This window comes from Podarcis tiliguerta (genome assembly GCF_965153285.1).
Source record: "Podarcis tiliguerta genome assembly, chromosome: 17".
Taxonomy (NCBI): domain Eukaryota; kingdom Metazoa; phylum Chordata; class Lepidosauria; order Squamata; family Lacertidae; genus Podarcis; species Podarcis tiliguerta.
The window spans coordinates 35622650-35640045 of NC_139550.1; the positions used below are offsets into that span (position 1 = coordinate 35622650).

At 46.6% G+C, this 17396-nt stretch overlaps 2 protein-coding genes across 3 annotated transcripts; one reads left to right on the forward strand and one right to left on the reverse strand.

Annotated features, from left to right (window-relative positions):
* The first annotated feature begins 70 nt into the window (after positions 1–70).
* Positions 71–9386, forward strand: TIMM17B (translocase of inner mitochondrial membrane 17B). The gene is made up of 5 exons (XM_083420833.1): positions 71–496; positions 6117–6180; positions 7448–7576; positions 7680–7790; positions 8903–9386. The coding sequence occupies exons 1-5, from the start codon at positions 437–439 to the stop codon at positions 8989–8991; spliced, it is 453 nt and encodes a 150-aa protein (XP_083276959.1). The 5' UTR covers positions 71–436; the 3' UTR covers positions 8992–9386.
* Positions 9387–9987: 601 nt separating this feature from the next.
* LOC310667850 (chemokine-like protein TAFA-1) lies at positions 9988–17396 on the reverse strand. Of its 2 annotated transcripts, none has more exons than XM_083420873.1 (5): positions 16717–17396; positions 12623–12801; positions 11601–11741; positions 10909–11033; positions 9988–10727 (listed from the first exon to the last, which is right to left on the reverse strand). In XM_083420873.1, exons 2-5 carry the CDS (start codon positions 12768–12770, stop codon positions 10710–10712), a joined length of 432 nt encoding a protein of 143 aa, XP_083276999.1. In that variant the 5' UTR covers positions 12771–12801; positions 16717–17396; the 3' UTR covers positions 9988–10709. The 2 variants fall into 2 exon arrangements, with proteins under 2 accessions (XP_083276999.1, XP_083276998.1); XM_083420872.1 differs by lacking the exon at positions 16717–17396 and adding an exon at positions 13794–13815.

The following is a 17396-nucleotide window of genomic DNA, read 5'->3' on the forward strand; positions in this document are numbered from 1 at the left end:
TATATCTCATTTACAAAAAAAGGAGATAAATTACAAAGTGCAAGTAGATAAATAAATTACAAAGTGCAAGTAGATAAATAGGTACCACTCCGGCAGGAAAGTAAACCGTGTTTCCGTGCACTGCTCTGGTTCACCAGAAGCGGCTCAGTCATGCTGGCCACATGACCTGGAAGCTGTACGCTGGCTCCCTCAGCCAATAAAGCGAGATGAGCGCCGCGACCCCAGAGTCGGCCACGACTGGACCTAATGGTCAGGGGTCCCTTTACCCTTGCCTTTAAGGTCTCTTAAGATTGCCCGCCCCCCAGCTGCATAGCACCATTTCTAAGTCATCTCTTTCTCACTTTTGGGGGGGCTTTCAGGGCCTCCACTAACTTCACTTCTCTTTCCATTTGGCAGCCCCTGGCGAATTGTAGATGACTGTGGTGGCGCCTTCACCATGGGGATGATTGGGGGAGGTGTCTTCCAGGCTGTCAAAGGCTTCCGCAATGCTCCAGTGGTGAGTCCCAACCTTCTTTTCTCCTTCCCTTTCCTTCAAGCTGCAAGTGATGGACATGGATGGGCTCAGAAGACCCAGATTCATGAAGAACCCTGGCCCAGATTGGCTCCTGTGAATCCTAAAACATTTCCCTACCTATTCTTCCCCTTCCCCTCCCCTCTTTTTCTTTGTCTGTTAGATTGCATGCTTGTGAGTACCCCGGCTTTTGTTTTCAAACTGGTTTCGAAATATTACAATACGATAATCTTTATTGTCATTGTCCTATACAGAACAACGAAATTGAAAAAATCTACATCAGACATTCAAAAACCAATAAGCCTGCTATCCCAGCTATCCCAGTCTGGTTAACCCCCTAAAAACTCTGATACCCCATAATTAAATACAATATACTCCCATAGAGACTACCTTACACTGCGTTTAAAATCAAAATCGCATTTGGATAGAAACTGTTTCTCAGGCAGCTAGTCCTAGTCTTTATAACTCTGTACCTTCTTCCAGAAGGCAGAAGCTGAAAGAGATCATTAAATATAAATAAATAAATAAATATATTATTATTATTATTATTATTATTATTATTATTTATTTGTACCCCGCCCATCTGGCTGGGTTTCCCCAGCCACTCTGGGCGGCTTCCAACACTAAAATGTCACATATTAAAAACTTTCCTGAACAGGGCTGCCTTCAGATGTCTTCTGAATGTCAGGTACTTGTTTATCGCTTTGACATCTGATGGGAGGGCGTTATTATTATTATTATTATTATTATTATCATTTCTGGGGTGCACACTATCCTGCACTATCTCTGCAGCTTTCTTATGGCACCTGTGCTCTCTTCATCAGGTCTTTGCTGTTTTCTCCCCAGGTTAGGTCATCTCTCAACTCCATTCCCAGAAATCGAAACACCGAGACCTGTTCCACACACTTCCCCTCAATAATAAGTGGCTGAATATTTAATTTACATTTCCTAAAGTCCACAGTAATCTTTTTAGTTTTCTTTAAGTTAAGGAGTAAGTTGTTTTTCCTGCACCACTCCCCCTAGCACATGTATGGGGCTTTGAAGGCCAGTGATCCTATAGTGCACTTGCCTGAGATGATAAGCAATCTAATATATGACATTTTTGGTTGCCAATGAGAACCAGAATTTTTATGGCGAGTGATCATTTTGCTGTGCTGTTGCTTGGCTCCTCCAGCATGCCAATAATCGCAGACTGGTTCTGCTGAGCACAAGTTAATGTGGATCGGCTGTCCTCAGAAGTGTGCTTCTTTAGTGGGAGTTGGTGATTGCTGTGTACTGTCTGCCAAGAATGGGTACCTAAAGAGCCAATACAGATTAGTGGTTCATGGTTCAATCCTTACTGGAATTTTTGGGATGCAACTCAGCATATATTAAGGCTGATGGGGTTTTGCATTGGAGAAATTAGATTGAGAGAGGAAGCTTCAAACTTCCTATATTGTCTTTCTAACCTAACCTGTGCTGACCTCCCCTAAATTGCTAGACTGGGACTTGGGGTTGCTGATCTAATTTTCTCTCCTCTCCAAAGCAGAGAGAGAGGAGATATCTTCCTTTATTCTCTCTCTCTCCTGCAGATATCAAAGACTAGGAATAGTTCTTTGCATCTCTAACTTAGGTAGCTAGAACTAGGAACTATTTACTGTGCAGTAAATGGCGCTGTAGGTAAAAGTCTCAGCGCCTAGGGCTTGCCGATCGAAAGGTCGGTGGTTCGAATCCCCGTGGCGGGGTGCGCTCCCGTTGCTCAGTCCCAGCGCCTGCCAACCTAGCAGTTCGAAAGCACCCCTGGGTGCAAGTAGATAAATAGGGACCGCTTACTAGCGGGAAGGTAAACGGCGTTCCGTGTGCTGTGCTGGCTCACCAGATGCAACTTTGTCACGCTGGCCACGTGACCCGGAAGTGTCTCCGGACAGCGCTGGCCCCCAGTCTCTTAAGTGAGATGGGCGCACAACCCTAGAGTCTGTCAAGACTGGCCTGTACGGGCAGGGGTACCTTTACCTTTACCTATGTACTTCCTATAATAAACTTAGTATCCTTATTTTCCGTACCAAGAGTCTTTGTGTGATTGCATCCAACGTATTAAAACTGCTCATACAACAAGTATACAGCCAACTTCCAAGCTGTGTGCTAAATCTGTGAGGTCTCATTCAACAATCCTAAACTACAGAAGTGACTGCTGGAAGAGGTTAGCATATACTGTATATATCTCTCTGCCCCTCCTGCCTGAGCTGGTATAAATTTGGTATAAGAAATGTACCCTGCTATATCTACTTTTGGTAACTTAGGGGCTCCTGCAAAATGCAGGACCTACTAGCTATGGTTTCTTATATGACCTGGTCCCAAGCTCTACATACATACATACATACATACATTCATTCATATATATATATATATATATATATATATATATATATATATAATATATATATATAATATATAATTTCTTACCTGCTTTTTACCACAAGGGTCCTAGGGTGGGTTACAACAACAAAATATACAATTGTAAAACAAAGACAACGGATACCACCATTGAACAAGTGCAAGGAATTAAAAGCAACTCCATATATAAGACCAATACAAACATTTAAAAACAAATCCTACCTATAAAAACAGAAATATTTCCAGTACAGATGCAGCCTGGGATGAAGCTCTCCACTTAAAAGGCTTGTTGAAAGAGCAGGCACCAAAAAGACAGTGGCAAGGGCACCTGTCTAATGTGAAATCGGAGGAAATTGTATACATAGGACCTTAGATGTTACGACTCAGACCTTGAACGTGGCCTGGTAGCAGATTGGCAGCCAGTACAGATGCTACTGAAAAGGAGTTCTATGCTGGAGTTGCCCCTACAAGCAGCCTAGCCAATGTGTTCTATGCTAGCTGCAGTTCCCAGATCTGGACCCCAGATAAAGTGCATTGTAGTAATCCAACCTTGAGGCAACCAGTGTATGGACAACTGTCGTTGAGCTATCCTGATCCAGGAAAACCGTAGCTGTCTTACCAGGTGAAGCTGGTACAAAGCACTCCTAGCCACTGAGGACAGCATTGTCCCCAGTGACTGAGAGCAAGAGGAGCACCCCAGGTTAGGCACCTGTTTGTTTGGGCCCAGAGCCTCCATCTTGCCAGGATTCAGACTCAGTTTAATAAACTCATGGAGCCATGAGCTCATCAAACAGACACTGGGTAGGGATGGAATGGTGTACAGGCAACAATCATTTTATGTGCGTTCAATATGTGTGTGACTGTGTACGCACACAACACCCAGAAGTACAGTGGTACCTTGGTTCTCAAACTTAATCCATCCCGGAAGTCTGTTCCAAAACCAAAGCGTTCCAGAACCAAGGCTCGCTTTCCCACAGAAAACAGTGCAAAATGGATTAATCTGTTACAGACTTTTACAAACAACCCCTAAGCAATTTAACTTGAATTATACTATCTAATGAGACCATTGATCTATAAAATGAAAGCAATAATCAATGTACTGCACCGTAAAATAAATAAGACAGTATTGTAGATGATAAAAATTAAAAATAAAATAAAAAATTCTTACCTGCACTGATGATAGTCATTGTTTTGATGGGGGGCTTTCATCCATTTCCGCACTCACACAATCAGTCAATCAGTAGCTGAACTGGGTTCCACACAGTCACAAAAACAAATTAACTGAAAAAGCCTCAAAAACAAAAACGCAAAATAAATAGCAAAAACAAAAGGGCCAAACTTAATCCGTTCCGGAAGTCCGTTTGACTTCTGCAATGTTCAATAACCAAGGCACAGCTTCTGCTTGGTGCAGGCGCCCCGGAAACAATAGCCGACAGCCGCATCGGACGTTCAGCTTCTGAAAAATGTTCGAAAACTGGAACACTTACTTCCAGGTTTTCAGCATTTGAGAACCAAGGCGTTTGAGAACTAAGATTCCACTGTAGTCAGAAAAGGGGGCTGGGCGGGTGGGGGTCAAGGACATAACCCCCATGCAAAACAGTTGTTGCCTGTATCACGTCACAATTGGCAGGTCTGAGGCACACCAACAAGGACTGCTGCATCCCTGAATCCCCATACTCCTTTCCCCTCAGCTGAGGAAAATACTCGGGCAGAACTTGAGGTCTAGGATTCCACAAAAGTGGCCGCTGGGCTTATAGGTCTATAACTGGCTTGTGCTCCAGAACTGATCTCTGGGCAGAAAGTTGCTCATGGCTGTGTAGGCAGCAGCAAGGGAGAACATATTTCTATTCTGAGCAGGTGGCGTTGCCACTTTTGGCACCATCTCAATAAGTGTCGCTCCACTTCCTCCTCCCTGTCGCCTGGGAGTCAAGTGTGTAGAGTTTGTGCTCCTGCTTCTGATATGTCAAGCCTGTCTCCTCAGTTTTCAGCATTTACTCTCCGTCTTCGGGCTGTAAGTGCTTGGGGGGAAACTCAGCGGTCCAGTTTTGAGACTGTTTTTGTCTGTTGTGGGAGATGGAGGCCTTGAGGCCGGGTCTTGCTTGTGGCATCCGGAAGACCTTCAGAAGCGCTCTGAGCATTTCCAAAGTGCAGCACAACAGTGGCACAAGCCCCCTGTGTTCCTTCCCGGCTCCAAGCTGGGATGGGAATGCTGGTCCTTTTGTACTGTACTTCAGAGAGGATACCTGAATGTTTTCTTCTGCATGGCAAATAACATCTTTCGGTGGTGGTGGATGATCTAGATTGGGGAAGGTGTCTTTCAAAAACACTCCCTGGTGCAGCCCCGATTTTACTGAGATGCCCTGTGTTTGTTTCTAACTTTTTTTGTGGGAACGCCAGGAGGTCCCGTCCCCAGTCTTCTACAATCTCATCTAGTTTGCCCCCAAGCCTGCTCCTTCTTGGACCATGTTTTATCTCCCAGATTGATACTTTGGGGACAGACTGGATGAAGAGCTAATTACAGAAACAGTCTACATTGAGTTATGTGGCCGGGTGTTTACAGTCTGATCTTATGATTGCTTACTCAGGTTACCCATTGATTTTAACGGGCGTTACAAAACAAGAGTGCCTCCTCTTCCTATTTTTGTCTTTCAACGTTTGCCTTGCAGTTCTGTGTGTCAGACCTTGGTATAGTTTTGTATGACGTTTCCCATTCTCATCCCCCTTTGTGTCACACCATGGTCTGGCTCTCATGGATTAAATTGTGGAGAGTTTAATGCTTGAGATTATCCCACTGGATAACTGAGGTCAGGTAGGCAACCTGTTTTTCTGGTGGGAAAGTGGCAGTTGAAAAGACACCCTGAGTCCAACTGCTTTCCGTGGATCGAGACCTGTGGCTTCTGGCTCCACAGAATCATTGGAGTTTGAGAATTGTATGTGCCTGTGTTCCTTGAGATGTGGAGATTGTCCTGACTTGGCTCCCCTTATAATAATAATAATAATAAAATTTATTTATATCCCACCCTCCCCAGCCAAACCCAGGCTCAGGCCGGCTAACAACAATCAAATAATCAGCCTCTTCTTAGCCTCTTCTACCCTGTGCTTGAACGTTTTTTTCAGGGTGGTTTCTTAGCCTCTTCTACCCTGTGCTTGAACATTTTTTTCAGGGTGTGGTTTTCTCCCCCAGTCCATTGTGAGTTTTGACTAAGGTAGTTTCTCCTCCTCTCTTTCCTAGGGTGTCAGGCATCGGTTCAAAGGCAGCATTAACGCTATCAGAGTCAGAGCACCACAGATTGGAGGTAAGGGAAGTGTCCTGACCTTTGGGTTGGCTGGTGGGGATGTGGGCAGTGTTGTAAATAAAAAGATGGATCAGACAGGTTGTGGGGTGAGGTGGATCAAGATTTGGTTTATTTTAAAGGAGAACCAGCAGTGCTGTATTGTGGGTAAAAGTGTCAGACCACGGTTCAAATCCCCTGTCAGCCTTGAAGCTCACTGGATGCGACCTTGGACCAGTCACTGTCTCTCAACCTACCTCACAAGGTCGTTGTGACAGTGAAATGTGTGGAGTGGGGCATCCCAGGGGGAAGTTTCAGGAAAAGTGTGGTATAGGTCAAATATTATAACTGCTGGCCAAGTGAGGCAGGAATTAAAGAGAAGAATTTGTAGAGCTTGGGGGCTGTTTTGTCATACTGAGTTAGTTGTATAGCCCAGTCCCAAAGCTGACAGTTAAATCTCATATTTGTTTGGTCAAAAGCAAGACCATATGTATTCAGTGACTCTTACTTTAGGTAAGTGTGCTTGGGATTGTAGCCTTAGAGTAAGTGACTCAATAAATGAATCCTAGTGAAACAGAATGAACCTTATAAACCTTAACTTAAATCCCCCCCTTTTCTGGCTCAGCTTACACCTGGAAAAGGCAGGCCCTCCCCCAGTAGTTATTGAGGTGCTTCTGAAGTGGCCTCAGGGTTCAACTTGAGCAAGTCCTACAGCAGGAGGTGGAGCCCTACTTTTCTTGAGAGAAGGGAGGCGTCCACTAAGAATGCCTCTCTTCACACCCTTCCTCTCTGAACGTGACACAGAGATGGTACCATTAGTGATCTTGGAGATGGGAAGCGTCTTACCACCTGTGTGATTCTGCTCGCACAGAACTCCAAGTGCCTGGCAAACGAGCCATGAGTCAGTGTTTTACAAAATCAAAACAAAAATTTGTTTCTGCCTTTCACAGTCCTTGGAGATAAGTTTAACAATCTGTTCGTGGGGAGAATATAACTTGTGTGTCCTGGAGTGGCTCTTGGCCCTTCTTCAGGAGCTCCAAGCCTGTCACTCTCCCCATCGATCCCTGCTGCTCCCACCGACCCCGTAAGGCTGCCTGGTTCTTTGCCAGCGTGTTGTCAGAGTCCCACCCTGCCTCAGCCCAATTCAGCACGTGTGCAGGGCACATTTTGTAAGCCCAGCATTTGGCTTTGCTTGGCACGGAATTCTAATACCTTTTGGTGCCAGTTACAAATGAACATCCCTGAGTCCAGCTGGTGTCTCCACATGCTCTCCTTGTGTTCCTCCTCGCAGGCAGCTTTGCCGTGTGGGGCGGGCTCTTCTCCACCATTGACTGCGGCCTAGTGAAGATGCGGGGCAAGGAGGATCCCTGGAACTCCATCACAAGCGGGGCGCTCACGGGAGCTGTGTTAGCATCACGCAGTAAGTGGTGGCCAGTGATCCTATAACCGCAGCGCCTCCCCCTTTCCCCTTAACCTCCTGTGGCTGAGCCAGGGCACTGGGACTGAGAGTTCTTTCCCCTTAGGTGGGCCCTTGGCCATGGTCGGCTCGGCTATGATGGGAGGCATCTTGCTTGCCCTGATAGAAGGTGTCGGGATTTTGCTGACGAGGTACACGGCTCAGCAGTTCCAGAACCGTAAGTTCCAGCATGGCGGCAAGAAACAGAACTCGGGATTTCCCCAGAACGATGGATTTGGACTAGGAACCAAAGGACCTGTCTGCGCTTTGGTTTCGGCCCCATAGCCTACCCAGGGTTCCACTGAAGAATCACACCTGCACTCTAAGAGAAAACAGCTCCCCAACCAGGCTTCCTTGTGGTTAAAGGAATGGGATTACAGTGGTACCTCTGGTTACGTACTTAATTTGTTCCCGAGGTCCGTTCTTAACCTGAAACTGTTCTTAACCTGAAGCTAATTGGGCCTCCCTCTGCTGCCACGCTGCCGCCCTGCGATTTCTGTTCTCATCCTGAAGCAAATTTCTTAATCTGAGGTACTATTTCTGGGTTAGCAGAGTCTGTAACCTGAAGCATACGTAACCCGAGATACCACTGTATATAGTTTGGGGCAGGCTGAGTTCTCAGTCACTTGCAGCTCTGTTCTGTGGGACACAGTAAACCGGGTGAATTCTGGAACCCATTCGGGAGAAGGCAAAAGCCTGGTGTCATCTGTGTGGGAGAGGGAGCACGCAGAGCACATTCTCCCCGCCCCCCCCCCCGGATGAGCGGCTGCCACTCTCTCATGCAGACGTGGGTGTGTGGGGAGGGAAGTGACAGGCAGCGTTGCTGTGGGGGCAAAGTTTGCCTCCAGCCCTGACAGTGCCTGGCTTGGTCTCCCCTGACACCAGGGTGGTGTTACAATACACGCGAGTGCTTGTCGTTCCACTGCCCCCTTGGCAAAATACAGAGCCTTCTGCCACTCCACTTGCTGCGATTGGCATTTTGCTGCTCCATCTATAAATGCTTGCCGAAGTTGCACTCCTTTCCCACGGTGTCTGACACCCTCCCTCGTCCCTCTTACAGGTGTAAATTCTAACCTGTTCTGCATTTTCTTGCCGCAGGAGTAGGGTTTTACTTTTCACTTTTTTGTTAATGAGTCACCCTCGCCCACATCTCTCCTCCTGATTGCACCTCAGCCGCCTCCATTGATTTCTATCCCCAAAGATAGTGGCCCTTGGCTGCGCAAAACATGAATCATTGCACGCACATCTCTTCCCTGCTGCTAACTGTCCCTTCTTGTCTTCGCTTCTCAGCCAACCCCTTTGGAGAAGATCCCAGCCAGCTGCCTCCTAAGGATGGCTCGCCACCTCCAGGGTATCCAGGATATGGACATTATCAATGAAACTGTTTGGGTCCAAGGAGATGTCTATTTTTGTAGGACTGGAGCAGGAATTTCCCCATTGAAGCTACTCAAGACGTTCACACGGCAGCACTCAAACCCCCCACAAACCCCAGCATTCAAGGAATGCCATTCCAAGAGTTTTCTTTGGGAAGGAGGGAGCGAGGGAAAGGGGTCAGGGGCTTAAGCGACATTTGAACCATGTAATATCTACCTCTCTGGTGGGCTTTTGTGTTGATGGCACGATGAGCCCCAGGAAGCCTTCCATGTGTGCTGGGGGAGCCAGAGCCTGTGCTGGGTGATCAGCTAACATGAATCCTGAGACAACGCTTCTTAGCTCTGTAGCTTCTGGATGTGTCTATAAACGATTAAATGGTCATGACGAAGGACTTTAGAAAGGCTGTCTCTCCCTGGCTTTTGAGTGGTGGGGCTTCTCCTGCTTTCTCCATAGTCGGAGAACCCGTCCCAGGTTAGCTTGCAAAAAAACTGTCGGCAGAGCAGTGTGGGCCTTGTTCTACCACGTATTGTGTGCAGTTAACGGGGTGCGATGGTAGCAAGGGAAAGCTGAGCCCATGTATCAAGAGCCACAGCTCCCGAAATAAGACTCCCTATTCTACACCAGGGGCTCAGTTAATCCCTCTGTTTTTGCTGCCTGCTTGAGGCTGCAGAAACAGTGGGGTTGTCAAAAGGCATAGCAGGCTGCAGGAATAACATGGTTGGTGGACCGCATTCAGCTTAGTGGATCAGTTGTGCTGGCCTGGCCTGTCCTTGAGCCGAGTTTTATCCCCAATAATGTGATGCACTGTATCGAACGAGGACAGGTTGGAGGGCCAAAGAGGGTTGCAGAGCTTCTGATCTGCCTGCAGTTTCCACCCAGCATAAAGAAACAACCCTTTTAATTGTGGGTTGCAGAAGGATCTGAGGCTCTGCTGGGATCCAGGTTGATATAATCCTCCACATCTGAGCCAAACATTTCTGATCCTTGAAAATGAATGGTGATTGCCATTTTATATGTTTTTAATGCTGGGTCCGTGGACTTCCATTTTTATACAAAAGCCTACTAACATGTTGGGAAAAAACCCTATTTTATATATATATATCAATGATTTGCTATGATGCTCATTAAAAGTGAGTGCATCTTTACATATAAAACCAGACCTCTTTATAGCACACTTTTTGGACTGCAAATCCCCTTCTCTTTGGCTTCCTTGTGTTTTAAGATCTTTTCAAAGAAAAATGGTATGTATTATCTGTTACAGGTGTAAATACAAACCGGCTCTATGGCTTCTGTCCCGGAGAGTTTAATTAGACACCTGCCAAAAGGGAGCGAGGGAGGGGAGGAGTTAACTGTGCAGGTTGCATCGAGGAGTTACAGAAGGAGTCTGAGCTGACATGCTGCATTGCTATTAATCCAGGGAAACAGATTTTAGCCTTTGCTCCGATAAAGGCGAAAAGGTCTTTGATTCCATTCCTAGCCAAGGACGGCAGCAACCGTTAGAAAAGGCACCAAAGCCCAATCTGGGTACCAACACCTGCTCTCCCCGGCCACTTGATCTTCCCCATTGCAGCTAATTGAGCAGTGTCGCTTCCTTTGTGATATTTGGTCCTGTGGCTGTGTAAGGAATCGTATTTCCTTCTAGCATTTGTAGCAAGGTCCTTTGGCCATCGCCAGATATCTTGTCGTATTCACTTGGGAGGTGGCTCCTTCGGCGTTGCAGATCTCAATACCTGGGGTGGATCTGAAAGGGAAAACAAGACAACTTGTCAGATGGAGGAAGGAGGTGAGCCTTATTTACAGGACCTGCTTAAAAAACAAAATGGAAAGCAAGACAGGGTAGCAGCTGGGAAGTGGAAAAGGAGGCTTGGTACACATTTGCCCTATGTAGGTTTCACCTGTGGGGAATGTTAAGGGACTAGTACCTTGGTGGTTTTGACACGGTTTCCTAGTGAGCACATCCAGCCGGAATTGTCAGGCAGCGCTTTGCACTCCTCTTCAATCTGGCAGGGCTCCATGTCACACCACCACTTTCCAGTTACAATGGAAGCTGCAGAGTAGAAATAAGGATCTGTCTCCACTACCGCTTGTTCCAAAGTGGACAGCCTCTCCTATCCATGCAAACCCTTTAGGACAAGCAAGCTATAGGTCAGGAGCAGCTGTGAGCCTCCCAACGTCCTGAGCCAAAGACCAAAAAGATTGGCTTGCCTGGCTGTTCTAAGGTTTGCATCTTGCTCTGCCCCAAAGATTCAAGGCAGATTGCATTATAAAGATTTTAAATGTGCAGTAAATCCCATAGGCTTGAAGGGCTGGGCTACCACTTTCACCAATCCATTCCCTTGCACTTTGCCCAAGGGATCCTCTACACAGCTAACAGAAAGGGGACTGCAGTGATCAACCCCTTTCATCTTCCGTCCCTGAATTCTCTCGCTTTACAATCATTCCCTCCAACATCCTGGCCTCTTTCCAGTTAAAAGACAATGGTCGTTCCCCATCCTGCCTTCAATCACTTTCCTATTCTCTCCCTTCTCCAAGGTGGTTTCCTTGCATATTCCTTGGTCCCCCTGGACTTCCCTCTCTCTGGAAGAGGGGAGAGGCCTTGCCTCCAAGCACTTACTATCCACGCAAGAAGGTTTGCCACGGGTTGTCCCAGCCACTTTCCCCGGGAGACAGGAGCACTGGATGGTTTGGGACCTCTCCTCGATGTGGTTGCGGTTACAGCAGCGGCGGATAGCAATCACCTTGCAGGTGCCGCCACCTGGAGCAGGGAGGAAACAAAGACCTGAGGTGGGAGCCATCAAGAGCTCCCTTTGAGAAACCACAGCAAAGTCCTGCAAAGTCCTTTCTCATCGGCTACAGCTTTGGTCTGTGATAATCCCAGCTCCTAACCCTTCCCCATGCTTTGTTGTTTTCCTTATTGGCATTAGACTGTCACATATATATTGTAATACCTGCCCCTATCACATCATGAGTGTTGGCTGCCTGAAATCTTCCAATACCATATTTTGTGCGGTGCTGCCCTTGTGCGGAGTTTCAGCACGCACTGTTCTGGCCTGGGGGACTCACAAAGACTCCAGCAACGGTTTGCCTTCCTAACTGAAGGTCTTGCTCGATCACGCTTTGAAAGTTGAGAATGTACAGTGGTGCCTTGCAAGACGAAATTAATTTGTTCTGCGAGTTTTTCCGTTATGTGAGTTTTTTCGTCTTGCGAAGCACCACTGTGTATTGATGGTTTCCCGTAGGAATGCATTGGCGGTTTTTAAAAAAAAGCGCAAGACGTTTCATCTTGCGAAGCAAGCCCATAGGGAAATCCGTCTTGCGAAGCAACTCAGAAAACGAAAAACTCTTTCGTCATGCGAGTTTTTCGTCTTCCGAGGCATTCGTCTTGCGAGGTACCACTGTACAGGAAAAACGCAGATGTTGTAATGGTGCGTGCATGAAATAATTGGGACTTCAGCAAGTAAAATACAGCGGTGTAAAATGGGTAATGTATAGCTTGGCTCTCTTTTCCGAGTAGATGTGATGGAACTGAAAGCAAGCCAAAGACCCAAATCTAGCTTCCTAACAACAAGACAGGGAGTGGGTACATTTTGCTTCTTGCATATCTAAAACCCCTTCCCCAAAAGAAAATTGACTCACTGATCACTGGGACTTGATCTCCTGTGGTTTGGTACCAGTACTGGTCATGATGATGCTGTTGAGTGTGAATAGGGAACTCCTGAGCACAGGTTCCTTGACACAGAAGGATGGTAAAAGCCATGACGATAACTGGAGCAGAAGGGCACATTGTGGTAGGTCTGGAGAGGAGGGCAGTGGGGCTGGGGGAAGGGAGGGGAGAGAGAGGAGATCTTCTTAACAGTTCAGTTAGTATTGTTTCTTCCTTGGCCCATCAGGTTCTGTCTTAAGCCAGTTTTCTGTGGGTTGGAGAGATTTTTTTTAATGTGCGGGGAACATCCAAACATACAATTCCACCCACTTGCATTCTGAGGTGGTGCTGCCCCTTGTGGACTATATCGTATGTGCTTTTTCTCAAAAGTTTGAGTTGGCTCTCCAGGAAGTTTGGCAGACAACTCATTAATGTCTTGGGCTCTTGGGAAGTCCCTGGTCGCATAGGCATGAGAGACCCCTGCCCCCAAGGAAAACAAATATATTTCTATAGCTCTGTGCTTTTCTTATGTTGTAGGACAAAAGATGAGCTGTGCTGGGTGAGATCAAACACCTGTCCGGTCCGGCACCCTGTGGCCAGTCAGAGGCCTTTTTTGGCGGAGGGTAGCACAAGCAGGTAGAGGGATGCGGGTGGCGCTGTGGGTAAAAGCCTCAGCGCCTAGGGCTTGCCGATCGAAAGGTCGGCGGTTCGAATCCCCGCGGCGGGGTGCGCTCCCGTCGTTCGGTCCCAGCGCCTGCCAACCTAGCAGTTCGAAAGCACTCCCGGGTGCAAGTAGATCAATAGGGACCGCTTACTGGCGGGAAGGTAAACAGCGTTTCCGTGTGCTGCGCTGGCTCGCCAGATGCGGTTTTGTCACGCTGGCCACGTGACCCGGAAGTGTCTCCGGACAGCGCTGGCCCCCAGCCTCTTGAGTGAGATGAGCGCACAACCCTAGAGTCTGTCAAGACTGGCCCGTAGGGGCAGGGGTACCTTTACCTTTACCTTTAGCACAAGCAGGAGATGGCTACAATAACTCTCTTTGCAATTATTCCCCAGTGACTGGGACTCGGAGGGAGTATAGAGCCATCACAACTTGTAGCTATTGAGGGCCTTACCCTGTCCATGCACACATTTTTTGTATGCTGCATTTAAGATGTTTATTACCTGCTGTTCAAAATGATTTATTCCCACAGTGGTTTGCAACTTGTGCAATATACATATATATTTATATATATATATGTTGGTTGGTGTGGGCTAAGGAAGATTGGCTGCTCCTTCTCCAGGTGACCACAAATGCCTCTTCAGGAAAACTGCCCTGGCTGATATCTTTGTGGATTTTTTCCTCACGCATTAATTCCTATACAGATATCACACCTGTGTAAGGAAAACATTACACATAGATCACATGTACACAGTGCATCTATGCAGTAGGAAATAATTCTCATCTATCATAAAAAATTGTGGGTTCATGATTTTCTGACCAACAATAATTAAACAGCAACAACCCCATATCATTGCTCTCCTTCCAACAGGCTCCAGTCTTGTTGCAGAAATACATGAGAGGTAATGCAATGCAGCCTGGGACATCCCTGGGCTACACCCTGCAAATCTCCCATGCTTAGAGTCTTCCAAAGTGATGGTGATGTTTGAATTCCTTCAGCATAATGGAGACAGATAAGGAGAGGCTTATCTGCATACTCATGAAGAATCACAAAAATACTAGATTTTAGGGAGAGACAGAATGCATTTATTCCATTCTCTGCTATAATTTTTTCGCTTCAGAACCTAGCAGTGGCTGTTCCATAAGTCTTCCAGCAAATCCTTGCACTAGTGCTTTGGCAGTTGAGCTCCACTTCCTCTGAATTCAGCTGTTGGGCACGGTTAAGTCTCTCTCACTGGCCAGGTTTTTGCAGCAGATCATGGATCGGGGCACTTCACCCTTTCAACTATTGGAATGCTGCCAAATGCAAACCCATTTTACCAAAAGGGATTGTTGCCAAACTTCCTTTGCTCTGACTCTTGATCTGTCCACTGTATAGCTGAGGCTAGACAACACTACACCTGCCTTTTCTGCTCAAATAAGTGAGTGCCAGTATATTTACACTAGCACTTTGTCACTATTAATGATTGATACAGTCCCTGATACAGTAATCTCAACACTTCTCAGGTTCCTAAGACTTCCTAAGCAAGAGGGCGGGACGTGGGTGGCGCTGTGGGTTAAACCACAGAGCCTAGGACTTGTCGATCAGAAGGTCGGTGGTTCAAATCCCTGCGACGGGATGAGCTCCCGTTGCTCAGTCCCTGCTCCTTCCAATCTAGCAGTTAAAAAGCACGTCAAAGTGCAAGTAGATAAATAGGTACCGCTCTGGTGGGAAGGTAAGCAGCGTTTCCGTGCGCTGCTCTGGTTCGCCAGAAGCGGCTTAGTCATGCTGGCCACATGACCCAGAAGCTGTACGCCGGCTCCCTCGGCCAGTAAAGCGAGATGAGCACCGCAACCCCAGAGTTGGCACGACTGGACCTAATGGTCAGGTCTCTTTACCTTTAAGCAAGAGGGCAGGTTTCTACCTGCGGATGCAATCTTAGAAACAGTTACCTTGATGTAAGCTCCCATGGATTGCTTACTCTGAGTAGACATGCACAAGACTGCCCTTTTAACTTAGGTAGCTATGCAACTATGACCACCGATCGCGACTTTAACTGAAACTGTTTCCCCCTTTCTGTTTATGAATACAGTATCTGAGCAATTGTGCATATTAAGGATAATTTCACAGAGATTAACAGAACTTAATCGTGAGAGAGATGGAACTTTCACACTGGCTTTGTAAATCCAAAACATAACTGATGAACAATTGGTATGTGAATAAAAGAAAGAAAGGCCATGCAAGACTGATGGTCGGATTGTCCCTACCATAAACTGCAACAGTCCTGGCAATTAGAGTAATTATTGTACAGAGTCTGATGCCCTCCCATGTTCCATTTCTGTTGGCAAGGAATCGTGCGGTGGCAGTTCCTTGCAGGAAGTAGACATGGTGGAATTGCAGCATGAGAATTAACCAGGGACTAATTAGTTGCCATTAAAGTAAAGTAATATGCAACTGCTCTGAAGAGAGAAAATGTATGCCCTGTTGCTCTTGCTCCCCCCATTTTTCTCCTCTACTTCTTCCACTCTTAGTTCACCCCGTGTAGAAGTGCTCATCATAAGATCCGTGGAACAGGGATCTTTAAAAGGAGATATATTTCTCCGTAAGTTCATTCCAGGTGCTTTCTTACTTAATAACATCTATATCCCACATTTTCTCTGAAAAGCTGAAGGGGGCATGCAACATTCTCCCTTTCCATTTTAACTTCAGAACAGCCACTCCTGAGAGCTGGGCTGGCTGAGAGAGGGTGACTGGCCAAAGATCACCACCCAGGGAGCTTCATGGCTGAGTGAGGGCTGAACCAGCAGGTCCCCTGTCCCAGTCCAGCATTCTAATCACTGCACAACATTGGGTCGGTAAGGCACCAGGGACATCAATGTGAATTGTGAAATAAACAATTTATTTCTTGCTTCATCCCAGTGGTTCAGAGTGTGCTTAAATATAGTTTTGTCCTCTCAATTCATGCACAACAACCCTGAGAAGTAGGTTTAGGCTGAGCAATAGTAACCTTGACCCTAAGCAGGAAGCTGTGTGTCCTGCTTAGGATTTAACCCTTTCACCCACCTCAATACCCATAATATGGACACAGTCTAGCAAAGAAGGAAGCAAGTGCAAAAGATCTGAGACACATGGGATAAATGAAACGATATCTTATTAAAACACACAATTTCAAGAGCTTATTTGGGTTCAGACCAACAGCATTAGAGTAAAAGAATGTTGCATTTTAATTTGAAATTCTGGATCATTTTTTTAAATGTCAAGTTGGCTCAGCAAAATACGCATATTGCTTCTTATTTGCCTTCAATTTTTATGGTGCCAAGACACCTTCAGCTACAAAAAACTTGAGAAACGTACTGTAATTGGTTGCCCCTTGATCCCATTTCTTCCGAGCCAGTCACACAACTTATCACACCCCTGTTTCTCATATAGCACAAATCAAACCTTACCTGTCACTCTGTCCTAGGTGCTGAAGTTTTCTCACCTCTCTGTCCCAGCCATGGAGGGATACCTTGAACCCTGACACATCTTCCTCTATGTCCTGACTATTCCCGTACTCAGTTTGCTGGGGAGTGGTGGGAGGTGGGCATTGAGCACAAAGTCCTGGAACCAAAGTAACTGTTCTTGCAGCTTTGATCTGTCCTGATCACAACCCCCTTATGATCTAGCAACTGAGCTGCTCTCCCATCCAGATCTGGGGACAGAACCAAACGTCCTGGCTCTCAGCACTCCTTCTGTAACCCAGCAGATGTCTCAGTATCTGTGTCAGTTTTTGAATCTGACTATTCTTCAGCTTCCGAGCTCGACTGATATCTGTGTACGCAGATTTGCATGTGTGATAGAAAGAGAGATCCAGACTGTCACTCCCTTATACTCTCTGTCCAAACAGCCTTCCTAAGACACCCACACAAGGCCGCCTCCTACAGATTTGGCAACCCAGCCCCACTCTCACTGGGCGATGAGCCCAGCATAGAACTTTGCCAGCTTTTTTTTTTCTTGCCTTCACTGCTTCTCACTTTAGGAGTGAACTGTTAAACGTTGGAGTCACAAAAGAGGATATTTTGTAGGGATGCAACTACAGATTTCTATCGCTCTGCAGGTCTTCAATATCTGAGAGCATACGCTCTTT

Excerpts from the sequence above, each read along its gene's own strand:
- LOC310667850 (XM_083420873.1), bottom strand. The coding sequence starts at position 12,770 with ATGTGCCCTTCTGCTCCAGTTATCGTCATGGCTTTTACCATCCTTCTG. Across the intron at positions 11,742-12,622 it reads AGATCAAGTCCCAGTGATCA|GTGGCGGCACCTGCAAGGTG; the intron begins GTGAGTCAATTT and ends TCCCTGCTCCAG. Across the intron at positions 11,034-11,600 it reads CAAACCTTCTTGCGTGGATA|CTTCCATTGTAACTGGAAAG; the intron begins GTAAGTGCTTGG and ends TCTACTCTGCAG.
- TIMM17B (XM_083420833.1), top strand. The coding sequence starts at position 437 with ATGGGGATGATTGGGGGAGGTGTCTTCCAGGCTGTCAAAGGCTTCCGC. Across the intron at positions 6,181-7,447 it reads CAGAGCACCACAGATTGGAG|GCAGCTTTGCCGTGTGGGGC; the intron begins GTAAGGGAAGTG and ends TCCTCCTCGCAG. Across the intron at positions 7,791-8,902 it reads GGCTCAGCAGTTCCAGAACC|CCAACCCCTTTGGAGAAGAT; the intron begins GTAAGTTCCAGC and ends TTCGCTTCTCAG.